Source organism: Phocoena sinus, chromosome 2 (genome assembly GCF_008692025.1).
Source record: "Phocoena sinus isolate mPhoSin1 chromosome 2, mPhoSin1.pri, whole genome shotgun sequence".
Classification (NCBI taxonomy): Eukaryota; Metazoa; Chordata; class Mammalia; order Artiodactyla; family Phocoenidae; genus Phocoena; species Phocoena sinus.
This window is the reverse complement of record NC_045764.1, coordinates 116188343-116208263: the sequence shown is the minus strand read 5'-3', so window position 1 is coordinate 116208263 and position 19921 is coordinate 116188343. Positions and strand designations below refer to the sequence as shown.

Below are 19921 nucleotides of genomic sequence, written 5' to 3'. Positions count from 1 at the left end.
CATTAATTAAAACTAAATAAAATTTAAAATAAATTATTCTTTTGCACTAGCCACACTTAAAGTGCTCAAAAACCAAATGTAGTCCATGGCTACCAAACTGAACAATGCAGAGACACTTCCATTATTGTAGAATGTTCTATTAAACAGCATTGCATTCAGGCTTGGTCCTTAACCCAAGGAAGAATCAATTGAATGACCAAAGTTCTCAGCAATGGACTTACTTCTTTTAACTCACAGCACTCTGGCAGTGTTTTTAAACCACTTGTGTGCAAGCCCTGTGCATGCACTGCAAAAGTCTTGGACAAGGACTGAAGGTGAATAAACACACAGATACCTGGTGTTTCCACTCTAGCCTCCCTCCAAACATATGGGCACAGTTTCCTCTGATCTAATATCATCTCCTGCAAGTTTCAGCTATTTCAAATACCTGGACTTAAATTTCTTCTTTTTTAGTGCAGCAAGACCACTGCTCTGCCTGAGTTCTACCTTCCTGACTCAGCAAGAGTAACTCCCAGGCACAATACCAGGGAAATCACTGAGCTCACCTCTGTGCATTTCTGAGCAGCCTGTTGTTCACACATTTTTTTCCAATTTTATAATTGTTTTTTGAGGGAACACAAGATTGGTAACAATTACTCTGATATGACAAGAAGTCTCTATTTCTTTTCAAGGGACCAAAAGCAATTTTTCCCTAATAAGGAAAAGGTTCCTGCAGTATAGACTGGAATGATAAGTTTTCATTTATTTCAAACTGACTTGACACCCAATGAAACTCTTCCCTTCCAATTTCCTATAACTTTCAATATATCTTTTCCTAATATCTGTAAAACTGGTTATTTTCTATAATAGTCAACAGAAAATGAAATTAGGTACATAAGTTCCTAAACATTTCCTTAGTAGAAATTTCCCTCCAGGTTTTGCAATAATATGTAAATGATAATAATTACTGAATTATGAGTAAACTAAAAGTAAATTAGTAATAGTGTTTACTTAGCTTCTAATAACTAGACACTGATGACCTACCAAATGTGATTACTGAAGTGGAGAGTTATGAAATTACCTTTTCTGGATTTTAATTAGAACATAACTAGAAATGATCACCAACATTTGAGCTGTTAATAACATAAAAAACTAAAAGAGATTAAAAATGCAAGTAATACTTCCCTGAATAGAAAAGTAAGCCAAAACTAACTTATCATTTGTCCATTCAACCTACCCCTCTCTGATCTCTCTTGCCCAGTATCCTAATTCTCTGGCTGTGTATTCTAACTGGCTGTGTATAATGGCACATTGTTCTGGGAATAAAAAAAGGGAAGAGTAGGCTGATAAATCCAAGGGAGTAATCTAAACATGTTACCCAAAAAATGAAGAAGGGAGAAAAATAAAAGCCACAGAGTCCCTTGATTTCAGTAGTATCTGCTGTGCTGGAAAGAGGCACCCCTCGCACCATACCCACAACTTCTCAGGATCTCAATCTGCTGGGGTAGACTTCAGGTCTAATAAAAAGAAAACGGCAATCTAACACTGAGGCTATTATATCTCACATCTAATGTATGCATTGTTTATTACGTCAATAATTACTAATTATATGGATTCATAATTACTTAATACATTAAAGTTGAATTAGAAATGTGTTTATATAAAATTTAAGAAAAGTTGGTTTGTACTTTCCAGATGTTTTAGAATGATCACCTAAAATCTTAAATAGATTTGAGATTACAATTCTAGTCATTAAATTAAAAGTTACAGGGACTTCCCTGGTGGCACAGTGGTTAAGAATCCACCTGTCAATGCAGGGGACACGGGTTCGAGCCCTGGTCCAGGAAGATCCCATATGCCATGGAGCAACTAAGCCCCTGCGCCACAATTACTGAGCCTGCGTTCTGGAGCCCGTGAGCCACAACTACAGAGCTCACCAGCCACAACTACTGAAGCCTGCATGCCTAGAGCCCATGCTCCACAACAAGAGAAGCCACCATAATGAGAAAACTGCTCACCACAACAATGAGTAACCCCTGCTCACCGCAACTAGAGAAAGCCCACACACAGCAACGAAGACCCAACGCAGCCAATAAATAAATTAATTAATTAACTTAAAAAGTTACAATTCAAAGTTAATAACACTTCCTCTTCAATTTCAATAATAAAAACTCTAGAACTGCTTTGAATTTTTGTTTTGTTATGAATTATATCAGAAAAGTACTGCATTTCTAGTTTAATAGGAATAACCAGAAATAATGAATAGTATAACAATATTTTATAACTGAAATAATTAAAATAAAGATAACTATAAAATTACTACATAAAAGAGATCTAATCTAGCTTATGCAATTTCTATAATCTCTTCAGTGCTACAAAGGCATTTATTTCTAACATGATGACTTTACTTCTCTGGCTAATGCCATGACTAGGATATGGTACTGTAATCCTTTTTGTACAGTTATAACCTTGTAATGCTGAACCTTGTAGTTAGCTAATGGTCAGGAAAACAAAATTCAGTAAATAATACCATTGTAATGAATTGGTTCTTAAGTAAACTTCAATGGATTTTCTCCAAATCCACAAACAAACAACAGTATAACCTAAATGTTAAGTTGGCAGTTATTGCACAAAATAATAGAGATGCTTCTTACACTATTGTAAAACACAAGGCAGAGTTCAGGAAATAGTATTAGTACACACCGGATGATAGCCTCAGTTTAATAGTTTATTAAGCTCTTTTTTCAGTTTTTGGATTCCTGGAATCACAGATGCCTCCTCCTCTTGGTTTGAAAACTTCGTTTGTTTGCTATTATAAATGTTGTAATCTCAATAGAACTGTCAGTTACTTAAGTGCTCATTCTTAATTTTCTTCTTGTATAATGTGTTGTCCAAACGTTGTTAAATCCTAACAGAAGCCACTCCAACTTCTAAGATTACAACAGGATAAAAACTAAAAAATTGTATGATACAGCAAAGTATCAACAAGTTGAAAATTATATAAAAGTCATTCTCTTTGAGACATAAGACTAATTATCTTTGAATATGTAAATGTAACTAGTGTTCTCCATAGGAAACCAGTAAATACTTGTGGACTGGTTTAGTGACTACTATAAGAAATGCTTTGGAAACTTGGGACAATTCTCAGGACACTTCCTAGTTTTTCAGTGGAGTCAATCATTTCACCTATTTTTATTTATTTATTTGGCTACACCAGGTGGCTTGCAGGATATTAGTTCCCCAACTAGGGATTAAACCCATGCCCCGTGCAGTGGAAGCACAGGGTCCTAACCACTGGACCACCAGGGAATTCCCCATCTCACCGATTTAAAAAAAAAATGTTTAAATGTTCTTGAAACTGTTTTATTAATATGCATATGCAAAACCAGGAACATCATCCAAACTATTTAGCAGTGATTAACTTAAGAGCAATCTCAGTGAAAAATAAGTCTACATTATATTCAGCCCCCTAAAGTCAACTAAAACTTGAATTCTCTTCTCGCCTAGCTCTTTCTCTTACCTACCCTCCTTGTACTTTTGGCATTATGGAGCTTGGAAGTACTTTTTTATTGCCAAGATACTTCCATACATTCTTAAGCTTAATCCCTTTATTTCCTCAGCTCAATATAAAACCACCTCACTTCCAGTGACACTTTTGTCTGCACCCTCTCTAGTACAGCGTACTCTTCTTTCATATACTGTTAGTTCAGAGGCAGAAAAAAAGTATATGTATTTTTCCTGGTTCCCAACTGTCATATCCAGTCCACTAATCCTTCTTTAAACAACCTTTCCAATTTTGAAATTTCTGTTATCCATTCATAATGCGTGGTCCACAGGCTAGTAGTGGTCCAAAACTGATACTGCCATGAAGCTAGTACTAAAATTCAGAAGAAGCAATTAAACATTTTATAGGAATTTCATAGGGCAAACTTTATGGCTTTGAACCCATTAAAAGAATGTTTGCTTGGATCCTGCATGTCTACATATTTCTTCGTTTCATTTTTTTGATAAGTCATTTTTATTATGTTATAAAGTAGTGGTCCATAACACATTGGAAAAACGTTTTTTTAAACTGGTTTTCACCACAGACAGTTTGAGAAGCACTGATTTGGATGACTTGCTTCTCATCTGTACCACTGTGATTTGACAACAAAGGTTACTTTCCCACATTAAAACTTTTTTTTTCTTGTCAATATTCTAGACAAAAAAGCAAGAATCACCAATACAACACTGTAGCCTCACAATTTCTTGACTCATTTATTCCAATAAAATTTACCTTCAAACAATAACCCCAGCCATATCCTCTCCTTAGTCCTCTTTAATCCTTAACTCTGAAACTCTGCTCTTGGATCACAAACTTTCATTCTCCTACCTTCTTACTAAAACTGCTCTTTACTGTTCTTACTGGAATAAACACTTTGTCCAGATATGGATTTGCTTCCCTGAATGCAATGCTTATTCAAAAACAGCCATCCATGGACTTAAAGAATGCCTTACATATCACCATGAGATTCCACACAGCATTGTTCTGATCAAGGAACTCACTTCATAGCACATGAAGTGTCGCAATGGGCTCATGCTCATGAACACTGATCTTACCAAGTTATGCATCATCCTGATGCAGCTAGCTTGATAAAACAGTGGAATGGATTTTTGAAGACTTGATTATAGTGCCAGATATGTGGCAATACCTGGTGGGGCTAGGACAAGGTTCTCCATGACATTGTATATGCTCTAAACTAGAATCCAATATATAGTACTTTTTCATCCACAGCCAATATTCACAGGTCCAGGAATCAAGGGGTTGAAATGGGAGTGGCTTCATTCATTATTACCCATAGTGATCCAATAGCAAGATTTTTGCTTCCCATCTCTGCAAACTGAGATTCTGTTAATCCAGGGGTCTTAGTTCCAAAGGGAGAAAAACTTCCACCTTGTGACATAACAAAAATTCCATTAAACTGGAAGTTGAAACTGTTACCTTGTCACTTAGGGCTCCTCATGCCTCTGAATCAATATGTAAGGAAGAAGGTTAATGTACTGGCTGGGGTAACTAATCCTGACTACCCAGGGGAAACAGAGTTGCTACTATACAATGGAGGTAAGGAGGAATATATCTAGAATACAGGAGACCGCTTGGGGCATCTCATAGCCGTCTTATGTATTATATCCATCTATATCTAGTGACTATGTCCTTAAAAAATGAGGGTTAAATAAAGATACATTCAGATAAATGAGAACTGAACTAAACAAGAGCACATGTGTATTAGAGAAGAGAAAGAGAGAGAGAGAGAAAGGAAAAAGGAAGGAAGGAAGAAAGGAAGGAAGGAAAGAAGGAAGGAGGGAGGGAGGGAGGGGGAAGGAAGGGCTAAAAGATGTTATTCAAGTTAGGGAAAATAACAAAAAGAGAAAATTCATTCCAACATGAAGAAACAGAGAGTATCTAAAATCAATGACGGATAAACATAGAAGAGTATATTTTTAATTCTTATAATTTCTTTAAAAGACAATTTATTAGTTGAATCAAAATAAATACAAAAATATATGTCAATATATCAAAAGGATGAAGGCAAGTGAAATTTTACTGTTTTAAGATTCTTAAATTTAAACCATGTGGTGCATTATTAATATCAAGAAGATTGTGAGAAATACCATAGATTTAAAAAAAAAACTAAAAACTGTTAAGATGTCAATCCCCCTCCACTCCAATGATCTACTGATTCAACACAATCTAATCATAATCCCACCAGGCATTTTATAGAAATTGAAAATCTGATTTTAATATTTATAGGAAAATACAAAGAATCTATAATAATAAAAACAACCTTAAAAAAGCACAAAGTTGGAGGACTTTCAATGCCTAACATCAAAATTTATAGCAATCAATGCAGTGTGGCATTGGCATAAGCATAGAAAAATAGATTATTAAAACAGAATAGTATGTCCATAAATAGATATATATGGTCAATTAATTTTCAAAAAATGACACCAAAGCCATTCAATGGGGTAAAAATCCACCTTTCAACAAGTAGTGCTGGAACAACTGAATATTAACTTGTTCAGAAAATGATCCTGAATCTTATACTATATACAACAGTTAACTCAAAGTAAATCACTGATTAAAAACTAAAACAATAAAGCTTGTAGAGGAAAACACAGGACAATATCTTTGTGATCTTGGGGTGAGGAAACATTTCTTAGACAAGATACATTAAAATACTGATATATCAGACTTCATCAAAATTGAAAACTTCTGTCCATTAGAATATAAAATTAAAATGAATAAGCAAGAAAAGACTAGGAGAAAATATTTTTACTACATATATCTGACAACTGACTTTATCTGGAATATACAAAGAACACTTACAAACCAATAAAAAGTCAAATCACCCTATTAAAAGATAGGCAAAAGACTTGAACGGATGTTCAAAAAGGAAAACATATAAATGATTTATAAGCACATAAAAAGTGTTCAACATTATTAGTCATTGGGAGATGTGAATTAGAACCACAATGATATATATATTACTAGACACCAAATAAAATAATTATAATTAAAAATACTGACAACAATTGTTGGTGAGTATATGGATCAATCAGAACTTCCATAAATTGCTGCTGAGACTGTAAAATGGTACAGCAACTTCAGTGAACAATTTGCGACCCAGCAATTCCACTTTTAGGTTTTTAACCAAGAGAATGAAAACTTACGTCCACGAAAAGACTTGTACAAGAATTCTCATAGTAGCCTTAGTCATAAGGGACAAAAATTGGACAAATACAAGTTTCCTGTTCTATCAACAGGAAAATGAATAAGAAATGTAAGTTTATACACAATGGAATACTACTTACCAACAAAAAGGAAAGAACTACTGATACAAAGAACAACACGGGGCTTCCCTGGTGGCACAGTGGTTGAGAGTCTGCCTGCCGATGCAGGGGACACGGGTTCGTGCCCTGGTCTGGGAGGGTTCAACATGCCGCGGAGCGGCTGGGCCCGTGAGCCATGGCCGCTGAGCCTGCGCGTCCCGAGCCTGTGCTCCGCAAGGGGAGAGGCCGCATGAGTGAGAGGCCCAGGTACCACAAAAAAAATAAAAAATAAAAAAAAATAAAAGAGCAACATGGATGAATATCATAAATATTTTGCTGTCATTGTATAATCCACTTGTATGAAGTTCTAGAATAAGCAAAATAAATCTGTGGTTAAAAACAGAAAAGTTGTTTGGGTGCGGCAGGCATGATTGGTAGGGAAGGGAAATAAATGAGGGGACCTTCTTGGGATACGGAAATGTTCTATATCTTTATAGGGATGTGGTCGTGTGGATGTATTTGTCAAAACTTGTCAAATTGGTGATTTAATATTTATGTATTTCATTTGTGTGTAAATTTTATCTGAAATAAAAACTGTAAATAAAAAGTAAACATATTAATAGAGAAAAACTCTCAATTTCTAATGATCACTAAAGCAAAATAACTCATGAAGATCTAGTAATATATTTATGATTTATAGATATATTTATTGAAAAAGTTTCCAGATAAATTATAATTTAAAAGTATATTTTATTATATATTTTCACCTACTAATAACATTATTATAATTTTTTACCACAAAGGTTAAATAATATTAACAATGAGTTAATATATAAATTTGGAATTTTTTTCAAGGGTTTCTAATACTGAAACAGGCTATTAGTAACAATGAAAACCATTACCCCCTGAATCATTGCAAAGTATCGACATTAGATATTTAAATTAATTCTAGGAGGTGGTTTGGGAATCTGATCTTTTGTGATCCCAGAGCTTAGTACTATGATAGATGAGTCAAGTAGCAATTAATCAAACAAACCTTTAGGCAAATGTACAAGCACAGACACAGAGTCATTTTCAAAAGAGTGGAGGCCTTGATGTTGAGAATACAAGTTTTATTTTAAAGTGTCCTGATACTTTGGACTAAAGACATATATTTTGTGGTGAATGATATATTCAGATACCTTTATGTTCCTCCTGCAATACTTGTGTAAGCAAGTCAAATAATTTTACTAGATATTTGGTTGCATGTAATTGTGTTTTTGAAGATAAAATTTAGCAGAAATATAATCCACCAAGATGTTAACTGAAATCTTTCCTTATGAAATCAGAGAAGTACTAAAGGAACAAAAGCACAGCAATTTGAATTTTTGTGCCCAAATGGCAGTTTATGAAACTATCAAGTAGTTTTCCAAGAATACTACTACAAAATTTGAGAATTTAAAAATGATAAATTTATAACTTACACAAAAAACTGCACAGTCTTTAGAATAAAGATGGCTTTCACGCCAAAAAGTCTACAATACAGGCTCCTCAATACTTAGAGACTCCTACTAATTATCAAACCTGTTCATGGTTTAAATTCACACTCCTTGCAATCTTGCCCAACACTGCTTCTTCTGGAAAATAAGGATGGGTTTACTATTACACCGAATAACAACATATCAAAGAAAATGGTATTGTGTACTTAATACAGTCTATTATACTTTTTAAAGCATTAGTTACAATGCTGGTGAAGACTAATTTTTAGGGAAATAATTTCAGATTTTGATATCTTAAGATGGCGAAACTATACGTAGATCTTTAGGATTGATATGCTGAAATGCATAGTCATCATTCTAACAGAATGACCCACAGGAATTAGCACAGAAAAAGAATCACAGAAATCCTACATCTACTTCAAAAAGATGAAGAAAATCTTAAGAAAAAAAAACATCAGTCCTTAACAGCAAGATGCAAGATTAGAAAAATATGTATTTCTTACCTGCACAAGAATATAAGACACAAATAAATGGGATCATCTTAGGTATACTGAGATCTCAAGCATATAAACTTTCTAGAAAAAGTAAAACTAATTAATGATGTAAAAATATCAGATTAGTGATTGCTATTGGGGAATGGTAGGGACATGGGTTAACTGGAAAGAGCATGAGGGAAAATTCTGGGGTGATAACTAATGATACGCTATGCTGAAGAATTCAGAGGCCAAAGTACTGATGCCTGCATTTAACTGAAATGCATTAAGTGAGTGAGATAAACTGACGGCTAGAGGAAAGGATGGATAACACAGAGATAATGTAATAAATCAGGCTTAGCAAAATATTAACAATAGATTCCAGGTGGTAAGTAAACAGATATTCACTGTAAAATTCTTACAACTCTGCCGTATGTCGAAAATATTTCATAAGAAAATGTTGGGGGAAAAAAGGTTGAAAGTAAGTATGGAAAAGGATATGACATTCAGATACTTAAGTAGACTTTAAGGCAAGAAGTATTATAAAAAAGATAAAAATGGACATTTCATAATGATAAATCAGTCTACTGAATAGGAAGATACAGTAATCCTAAAGATTTAAGAACCTAACAACATGGCTTCAAAATGAATAAGACAAAAGTTAACAGAATTAAAGGGAGAAAAATTCATCATAATCATTTGATACTTTAAACACCTCTCTCAGAAAGAGATACAACAAGCAAGAATAAATCTGTGAATACAGAACTGAAAAAAAAAGATTAATCTACTTGGTGTAAATGACATATAGAGAAGAACACGATATTCGGCAACTGCAGAATACACAATATTTTAGAGTACACGGCTCATCTAACAAATAAAGCCTGTCTTGGGGTCATAGGAAAGTATCAACAAATTTCTAAGGGCTGAAATCATATAGTTTGTTTTCTTGCCACCATGGAATTAAATTCTAAATGACAGAAAGGTAACGTCAAATCTCCTAATGATTAAGTATTAAGCAAGACACTTCTAAATGCTTCATGGATCAAAGAAGAAATCACATGCAGAAAATAACAAATATTTTAAGGTATATAATAATGAAATACAACATATCAAAAACTTGTGGCATGCAGCTAAAGCAGTATACAAAGAAAAGTTAATAGTTTTCATGAAAATATCAATGGTTTGGACTCAATAATGCTAAAAGGCCAATCTTCCTCTAACTGATCTTTAGAGTACATGCAATGCCCATAAAAATACTAGCAGATTTTTCTTTTAGTGGAAAATGACAAGCTGAACAAAGGACCAAGAATCCAGAAACAGACCCATACATATACAGCCACCTGATATACTACAATTCATTGGAGGCAGGAGGAAAGGAGATGATCTTTTTAATACATGATAGTGGGTCCAGTCAACTGGTTATCCATAGGAAGAAAATGATGTACCTTGACCATATAAAACTTAATTTGGAACTGATGAAGACCTAAATGTGAAAGCTAAGATAATCAAGCTTCTAGAAGAAAGCACAGCAGAATGTGTTCATCACTCTGGGAAAGCAAGGGTTTCTTAAATAGAACACAAAATGCATTAACTATAAGGAGAAAAATAATTATAAAATTTACCTCATTAAAATTAAGAACTTTTGATGACAAAATTAGTCTTCACCAGCACTCTAACTAAGAGAATAAAAATGCAAGTCCCAAGCTATATAAGCATTTGTATCCAAATTATATAAATCAATAAGAAAAAAACAAATTTAATATTAGGCAAAAGCCTAACAGACATTTCACAAAGGATATCAAAATGGTCAATAAATATATGAAGAGGTGCTCAACATCATTAGTGATTAAGGAAATGCAAATTAAAGCCTAATGAAATACAACTATATCTCCATCAAAATGACGGAAATTAAAATAAACAATGATACCAAGTGTTAACTCTCACAACTAGAGACGCTCTTACACTGCTGGTGTAAACTGGTATAACAACTTCAGGAAAATGGCATTACCTACTAAAGCTAATAAATCTGTGACAGCTATTCTCCTGTGTGTATACCCGTATATATACCAAAAGTAGTGAATTCTTATGCCCACCAAAGGACATGTAAAGAACACCCATAGTACTGCATTCATAATAAATCAAAAATAGAAACAACCTACATTTCTAACACCTAGTTATTTTCATACAACAGAACATAACACCACAATGAAAAAGATAAACCACTGATAACTGTAACAGTACACATCAACATACTGGCATAAATAACACTGGATGAATGAAATCAGACACAAAAGAGTACATAGCACGATTCCTTTTATATGAAGTTTAGAAACATGCAAAATGACCTATTATGGTAAGTAAGTAAGAGTAGTGACTACCCTTGGAAAGGAATCCTGACTAGGAAGAGACATGAAAGAGTTCCTGTGGAGTGCTGCTTCTGGGTCCTGCTTACAAGACTATATACATTGGTCAAAGTTCATCAAACTTTTCACTTAAGATATGCATTCCTTACTGTAAATTATACATCCATTAAATTATTTTTTTAAAGAAAAAGTTTAGCTATTCATATCTATTCCTCTATCATTTTTCTTGTTTAGACCCGCATTTTCTCTTGCCTGCATTATTACAATAGGATCTCAACTATTTCTTTAGCCTTGGACGTGTATTACTCAATTCACTTTATGCAGTGCTGCCCAGAAATCTTCAAGAATATACTTTCTATATTACCAGAAATCTAAAACATCTTAGGGGACCCCATTGCCTATAAAATAAAGTCTAAATTCCTTAGCAGTTTATTCCTCTAAAGTCCCCTTGAATGAAATCTCAAATAACATTTCTATGTACAATTTTTCTAGGAAGCAATTCGAAAATATATACTTATTTAAAATGTTTATATTCTTTGATCTAGTATTTCCACTTCTAGGAATTCTCCCTAAGGAAATAAACATGGATGTACATAAAAATTTAGCTACAAAAACGTTCCCACTACCAAAAGAAAAGAAAAAACATAAACACCCTCCCAAATAGCACGAGTTCAAGAAATCTCAATATATCCATTTATAAAAATATAAGAATATCTGACAAAATATAAAATCAAAGTGAAAAATCAGGTTATCAAGTAGTATATATGATATAATATGCATTGAAAAAAAGACAAAGGATCTGTATATGATTGTTTTCCCTTCTTGCTTATCTGTACTTTTCCGAAGTTATAGTTTCAAAAAGTTGTAAAAAGTTTATAAGAAGAAAAAAGAAAAGTTACCAGAATGGATCAAATAACAACAATATATTTCAGCAAGATGGACTGGAAAAGAACGCACAGGCTAATAACTGTATGATAGACAGGAAAGACAGGGGAAAAAATTAATAAAAATTTATAGTCACTATAATAAAGAATGTTGAACACATTTCCTACTTTTCTTGAAAAATGAAACTCTAAATGTTATGATTTATTTTCTTTTCAAGTATGAGTTTTTTGTCAAACTTCTAATAACTTAACAAATCATTATTTTGCATCTATTAGGTGCTAGCTACTATGTGAACTACAAAGGATACAAAGTGAAGGCAACACTAACAATGGAGAGATTTAGAAACTTGGTTATGTTTCCCTCTGCTAAGGTTACCTTTGATCGTTACATCACTGGCCAAGACTCCGGGTTTACTTGGAGAGATCTGTTATTTTTATGTTCATTTACACACAAACCAAGACAACTACAGGCATCCTGGGGGTATTCACGGAGGATTGGTTCTAGGAGTTCCTGAGTATACCAAACCCCACAAATGCTCAAGTCCCTTATATAAAATGACGTAGTACAATGACTACAGCTGATCCTTGAAAAACACCAGTTTGAACTACACATGTCCATGTGGATTTTTTTTCAGTTAGTATACAGTTGGCCCTCCATATTCGGGATTTCCCCACCTATGGATTCAAAACCTACAGATACAGAGGGCTGACTATATTTAAAACTATTGCCTCTTTATAAATCTCCACCACCATCCACTGACCTATCACACTGAGAAACTAAATAAACCTAACATTTTCATTAAGAAAAGGATGGCCACCCCACTTCCTAAATTTATCAACTTGCCAACGTATATATCCATCCAAGGTCTTGGTATTCCTCTGTTAACAACGAACATAGTTTCACTGTCCCTAGTAAAAGACAACTCTTCCACTTATGTTCTAGATCCTATCCCCTCTCAATTTACTTATCTACTCCAGGACTTTGCTACTGCAATACTCTCTTCTCTCCCTTAAAATCACCTTTCCTTCTTTTCTGGTTCACTTCCATCAACACAACATCATGCCTTAGAATCTCCCATTAAAAAAGAAAGAAAACTCACCGACGACTCACCCTAACCCTAACCATAAGCCCCCTCTCCATCTATTGCCAATTTCTCTATCTCCATTACAGGGGGATAAAAGTTGTATACATTCACTCGGTTCAGTTCCTCACCTTCCATTCTGTCCTCTACTCCAATGTGGCCTCTGTCCTGGACAAAACCCTTGTCAAGGCTCTCAACATCTCCCATGTGATCAAATCTAAAAACGATTCCATCTTCACCTTGCTTGACCTCTCAACACCATTCAAGGGAACTAATCATTCTCATCTTTTGCAAACACTTCCTTTTCTTGCCTTTTCTGACACCATAGTCTCTTCAGTTTCCTTCTACCTCATTTGCTATCATTCCTAGTCTCCCCTGTGCGCTCCTTCTACTTTGGCCAACTGCTAAATTATTGACAGACCACAGGGCTTGATCCTAAGCCCTTTCTTTCTCAATTATCTTTCCCTGGTTTGATCTAGACCCACAGCTTTAACTATCTATATGCTGATGACTGCAATAGCCAAGTGCCTGCTCAACACTTCCATATGGATTTTTAAGAATCATCTCAAATATACCACATCCAGAGAAAATGTAAATTCCCTTCCGAAATACATTCATATTCCCCCCAAAACTTGCCCATCACAAAAATGGAAGTGAGTATCTATACACTGTTCAAGCCCAAAATAGACTCAGCCTAATTCTTCCAGCTCCCTTATGCCCCAAACCAATCTGTCTTCAAGGTCTACTCACTATACTATTGAAATATTTCCCAAATCTGTCTACTTCTCTAAATCTACAATTGCCCCAGAGTTACCATCATTTTCATCTTTGACTTGGACTATTGCAACAGCCTTTCTCCCTCAATATCTTCTGCATTTATACACAATTTTTAGCCCTTACCATGGCATACAAGACCTTACAAATTTGTCTGCTGCCTACCTCTTCTACCTCGTCACTTGCTGCTATCTTCCTTGCTCACTGCACTTCAACCATATTTAAGCTTGGAGTATTTACATCAGAGCCTTAAACACACTAAGCTTGTTCCCTCTCACAGGGCATTGTTGATGTATTCTTTTCTGATGGAATGCTCTCTTCACAGATTTTGCATGGCTGGATCCTTCTCTTTCAAGTCTCAATTCAACTATTCACCAAAATTCAACAATTAAACAAAAGGACTGCCTTGATCACCCTATTTAAAGTGACAATCCTCCTACCAATTGCAGTCACTCTCCATTACCTTTTTATTTTTATTACATCCCTAACTGAAAATACTTTATTCATTTATTTGTTCACTATCTATATTTCCATACTAAAATGTAAGTTCCGTAAGAGTAAGAGCCTTCTATATTTGGATCATTGCTGAATTCCCCAACACAGACATATAACAGGTCCTTAATAAAATGTGGATGAATGAATAATATTTCACTAACTTCTTTTAGTTCAATGTATCTTGAAATAGATCTAAAACAGCTAAGCTCATCAGTTCATTAATTCAACAAGCCTATATTTTGTGCCTACACTGTCCTAAGGACTAATAGACACAGATAAAGAACAGTTCTTACCTTCATGCTAGGTGGGAAGACAGGCATAAAGTCAGTTAACTGTACTGCAGTGTGACAAGTACTATAATAGGATGTAAAGTAAAATATGGGCAAAAAGATGTTATCTATCAATATTGCTTCATGTGAGAGAACTTTATTGAAGAGATGATATTTAAATTAGCTTTAAAGTAGTAGGTAGACAGGCAAGTAACAAGTGGATAGAAGCATGTGTCAGTGAGAGGGGAAAACATGCTTAAAGGTAGAAAGAGTTATAAAGCAACAGACCAACTGTACTTTTTGTACATTGTTCAGCTGTCTTCCTAGAATTTTCTTCATTGTATTATTGGACTGGATTCATGTCTTCCTCTTATTTGGTTTATCTTTCATTTTATTGCGCTTAGTGCATGGTATAGCTTGTGGCTATAGAGAAGGAGAAAACTGACTAGTGAAATGGTTAGCTGAATTTCTTTAATTAACCTGATGATTACCCCTTGGTCCTCCCTGCTTTTTGTATTTGTCAACTCTGGACCTGAAAGATCTCAGGATCTATAGTTTTCATTATAGCATTTGACAAAAATGAATTAACTATCAAAAAAAGATGTACAAATTATATTAGGGTTAAAAGGGGCACATAAATGTTTTAAAAATATTTTCAACGACAAACACAATTAAGAAAAGTGTACAAATTAAAAGGGTTAAGATGGAATTTGGAGTGACTTATTTCCAGAAAATAGTGGTGAGTTAAGATTCTCTGCATGGTGTTCAGGTAATAGAAATTTATGATTAATCATTCAGCCTTGATAGACCAAGAAGGGAAAATTAACAACTACAAGACAACAGAAAAAAGGAAACTCAGGGAAGGGGTTGAAGTATGCTGAGATGCTTAGCCTGGAGAAAGAGAAAATAGTGCTAATTAAGGTGAAATTTCTGTGGTATTCTTTCCAAAAACCCAAAATCTCACTCTAATCATAAGAAAATGGTATAGTTCCGGCTTGAGTCCGAAGGCCTGAGAACCAGGAGAGCCAATGATGTAAGATTCAGATGTTAATCTCATACAGAAACACCCTCATGGACATACCCCGAAATAACATTTTACCAAATATCTGGACACCCTGTGGTCCAGTCAAGTTTTCACATAATTATCATACTATTCCTTGGGGTTCTGGCTAAATTAGGCTAGTTCTAGGCTAGTTTCGATTTCCAAGGACATGCATAGATGGTCAGAGCCTGGCAACACGAGGCTTTGGGCCTCGCTGCTACTTGTAGTCGGTAGGATAATATTATAGAGATTTTCAGTTATTGGACCTCAGCTGGTACCTGATGCAGTAGGTGAAGGGCCTAGCCTCTGAGCACTGAGTAAGTTAGGCATGGGAATGGAGGTTGGGATGTGGACTTTTGCCAAAAGGGCCAGGGGGATTGGTATATAAAATATATCCAAAACACGAAAGCAAAGGCCTTGTAATAAAGACTTGGAATATAGCAGGGATAAAGGAAGAAAGTGGTAAGTTCTCTATGTACATGGGTGTTTTAGTTAACTTAACAAAATAGATGATTTCTAAAAAAATCAAGTGTTTGAGTTTATAATTGTTTCAAGCACAGAAAAATAGTTTTGGCTATCTCTTCAACAATATATTGAATGATCCAAGATTGAATACACTTGGGAGGGCACAAAATGCTAAAAACAGCTGCCCACTTTAAAAGTTTAAATTGAACTTTTCCCAATTTTAATCTGAAGATAAATGTCAGATTTCCACATTGGGATAGGATAGAATCATTTGTGGCATAACAATTCTCCAGCCAAGAACAAGGAAAGCCAGATTAAAATTTTTAAAAATATCTGTTTAAGACATCAGAAGGTTGCTGCTGCAGCAATAACTTGAGCAGCTGGGATTCTGAAGAGGGGTTAACTGGAGACAGGTGATTTGAAGATCTGAAGTCATTGTTTTCCCCCTGAGTTTTAAAGGTTCGGAGAATGGGCAAGAGGCTGAGAAATCCGGCTTTGACTATACAGAGGGCTCCTGCTGGAGGACAGAGAAATCATCTAAGCTTCTGGCAGTTATGCAGGGCTGAAGTGACAAAATTGGAGATTTGAGACTTGGTTCCATCTCAAATCGTTTGCTAACTCTCAAAACTGTATAGGGCTTAAAGTTAAAAAGCTAAGCCTTAGGGCTTCCCTGGTGGCGCAGTGGTTGAGAGTCCGCCTGCCGATGCAGGGGACGCGGGTTTGTGCCCCGGTCCGGGAGGATCCCACATGCTGCGGAGCGGCTGGGCCCGAGAACCATGGCTGCTGAGCCTGCGCTCCGCGGTGGGAGAGGCCGCAGCAGTGAGAGACCCGAGTACAGCAAAAAAAAAAAAAAAGCTAAGCCTTAAGCCCTGTGAAAAGAATAATGGAGTTTCCCATAGTCTTACAATGCAAAAGAGACAAACACTGGAATAGAGGATTCTCCAGGAGTAGAGCCCTAGTGAATACTCTGCTCTCAGTGAACCACAAGCTGACCAAGACTTACCAAAACTTTCACCCAGCCTCCATGGGATATAGTAAAGAATTTCACACAGTGATAGAAATGAACTAATAAGGAAACATTTTATGAAGTAAGAGAGAAAAGGGACAATTGGTTAAGTGATAACCTTAAGCAGGCAAGGAAAGATGTAAACTAGTGTGAAACAGAGAAGTTGTCCTTAAACAGAAGCATGTAAAAAAGAAAGTAGAAAAGGCAGAGTATATGGGTGCAAATGCAAGTAGGCTGGTGAATGAAATGGTGGGGACAAGCAGAAATTCTTTTTTCTATTGGGAGGCAGATGTTGGATGCTTGAGGAGAAAGGAGAAAGATAAAATAGTCCTCCAGAGGGGGAGAGTGAGTGGAAGGTTGCCAGGCAACACCAAGGGTCTACTTGAAGACGGTGGTCATGAACTCAAGGTAAGTTCAGTCAGCAAATTTGTGTGATAGTCTCCTGCCATATAAAGCTGTGAAGGTGTAGAACAGGCAGAAAGTTAAATTTATAAAACTTAGGTTTTGCTAGGTGAGCAGGATAAAGGAAGAGAGGGCCAAAACAACTGAGGTTATATTACATGCAAGTTGGTGATAATTATGGTGAGCCACGGAATCCAAACTAGATGAAGAGGGAAGTGAGGACATGAGGGGATTAAGGGATAGGAAAAGAGGTGGTAAGATCAATATAATCAGGTGCCAGGAGAGTTGACAATTTGCAAGAGTTAGAGTTCTAGAGTGAGCTGGAAAGATAACAAATGGTGGTCATCAAGCGGGATGCTTGAAATTGAGACTGATAATGACCAAGAACAGGGTATGACCATAGGGTGGATGGCAGAAAGAGTACAGCGTACGTGGATTATAGGAGGAGAGAGATTCAAAGAGATGAGAGGGATATTGAAAGTATCACCTACATAGATATTTAAATCACCAAGAACTGTGACAGGAGTAGGCTGAAGAAAGAGACAGTGAAATAGATCCTAAAATCTTTAAGAAATGAGGGAAGCGACACGGGAATGTGTACACGACTGCAACAGGAGCGTGTGATGGGTGATACAATCTGATACATGGGCCTCAAAGCTGGAGGTGTTTAGAGAGAATAAAGGAACAATGATCTAAAAACACTAATGAGGAACAAGCCTCCAAGCCCAGTGGTCCAACTGCTGGGCGAGGGAATACATTCACATTTGAGAGGACTGCAGTGGAAGCGGTATCCTCAGGGCGGTAATCAGGTTTCAGTTACAGCAGGAAGGTATAAGTAATGTTCAGAAAGGAATACCCTAATAATTTGATTCCTTTATCAATGTTTACTAAAAGGCACTGAATTAGGCACTAGGAATAAAACAGTAATAAAGACAATGTCAGCCCTCACAAAACTGTGACTCAAGTAAGAAGTCTCATATAAAAGTGATTACTTTAAAGAATATAACTAAAATTTTATAACAAGCTAACAGTTTTATTAGAATGCATATACTTGAAGAATGATGTAACAAAATATGTGATTATTTTAATATAGCTAATCATTGTGGTATTAATTATAATCTAAAAACTAATTCGAATTAAGAATATGTGGGGAAAAGTCATTTTTTAATGTAAAGAAAGAGGGGAAAATGTTAAGTGTATGCTTTTTACAGATATTGTACATGCAGTTACCTGAGACAAAGCAGCATCCCGTTCTTCAATCACTGCATTCATTTCTTCTGCAGTTATTCTCTTTTTACATTCCTTGGTCTTGTAGATTCTATCCACAATTATAGCTCCATTCTTCTGAATAGCTATCCCCGTGTCTGCATTGTTTATTCTGTTCAGTAATTCCTGTAATGTCTACCAACACCATTATATGTTAGTCAGACATGAAGTTTTAATATATTTTATTTAATATAGGGTTTTAATTAATAGGCACATGTGAATTGTAAATTGACTGAGTGAAGTTATTGAATTTTCATATTGCAGCAAAGATGTACATTATTAGTGTGTCAATTCTTCTTTTTCCCACATCTTAGTTCTTGAAACCCACTCAATTGAACTTAAGCCTCTAAGATATAAGACTGACATCAAGAAATCTCCTCAGAGAATGGCTTACCATGTCATTTTCTTCAGGGTTAATATTTTCTAGCCTAGAAAAAAGGGACACAGAAAGCCTGATCAGTAGCATTTCCTTAGTGCAGCAAAATGAGTTCGCTTTTTAAATCTTTAGAACCTCAAGTAATTTCATTCGACTAGTCTTTAGAGTCAACCATGACATTGAACATATTAAAGTGCCACCTGCTCGACTCCATCTTTCAATAATGCTCCATATCTTCTGCACTGACTTCAGACTGTTAAGTTATTAATGTTTACTGCTATATATGACTACAAGGATCAATTGTTCATATGTGCTTAGATGAAGAAAGTTCCCCAGTGATAGAAGTACTCATTCTCATCATTATATTTATTTCTAGACTTTCAATTCTTACCAGAAACTGTATTTCCTATCCTTTTTGGACATTATCACAAATAAAAGCAAGTATTTTTATTACAAAGTTTAACTATGTTCCCTCAAAAGCAATGACAAATAACTATCACTAAATTTGACCTGAAAATCTCCTGGTGCTACCTATTTGTTGAAACAAATACGCTATATAGAAAGGCTGACCAAAATTGGTCACATTTTTAAATGACTAATGTTATTTTCTTTTTTGCATAAAACAGAATTATTCAATTTAAAGGCAAAAAAAGTAAACTGGATCTCTTCATAAATGGACTTTTTGTCTTTTAAGAGTCATAGTGTTTATGTTTGTTGATGTTGGTAAATTGAAATGCAGTTAAAGTAAAGAAAGAAG

General features: G+C 35.2%; 1 protein-coding gene across 7 annotated transcripts in view; it reads right to left on the bottom strand.

The window, feature by feature from the left end:
- The window catches only part of MIPOL1 (mirror-image polydactyly 1), a 323322-nt gene that overhangs the window by 173855 nt on the left and 129546 nt on the right, over positions 1-19921 (bottom strand). For all 7 annotated transcript variants that reach the window (XM_032623178.1, XM_032623177.1, XM_032623176.1 and 4 more), the window contains 2 exons: positions 19183-19216; positions 18753-18923 (listed from right to left, as the gene is read on the bottom strand). In XM_032623178.1, coding sequence (XP_032479069.1) covers positions 18753-18923; positions 19183-19216 — 205 coding nt within the window. The remainder of the gene's footprint in view (positions 1-18752; positions 18924-19182; positions 19217-19921) is intronic.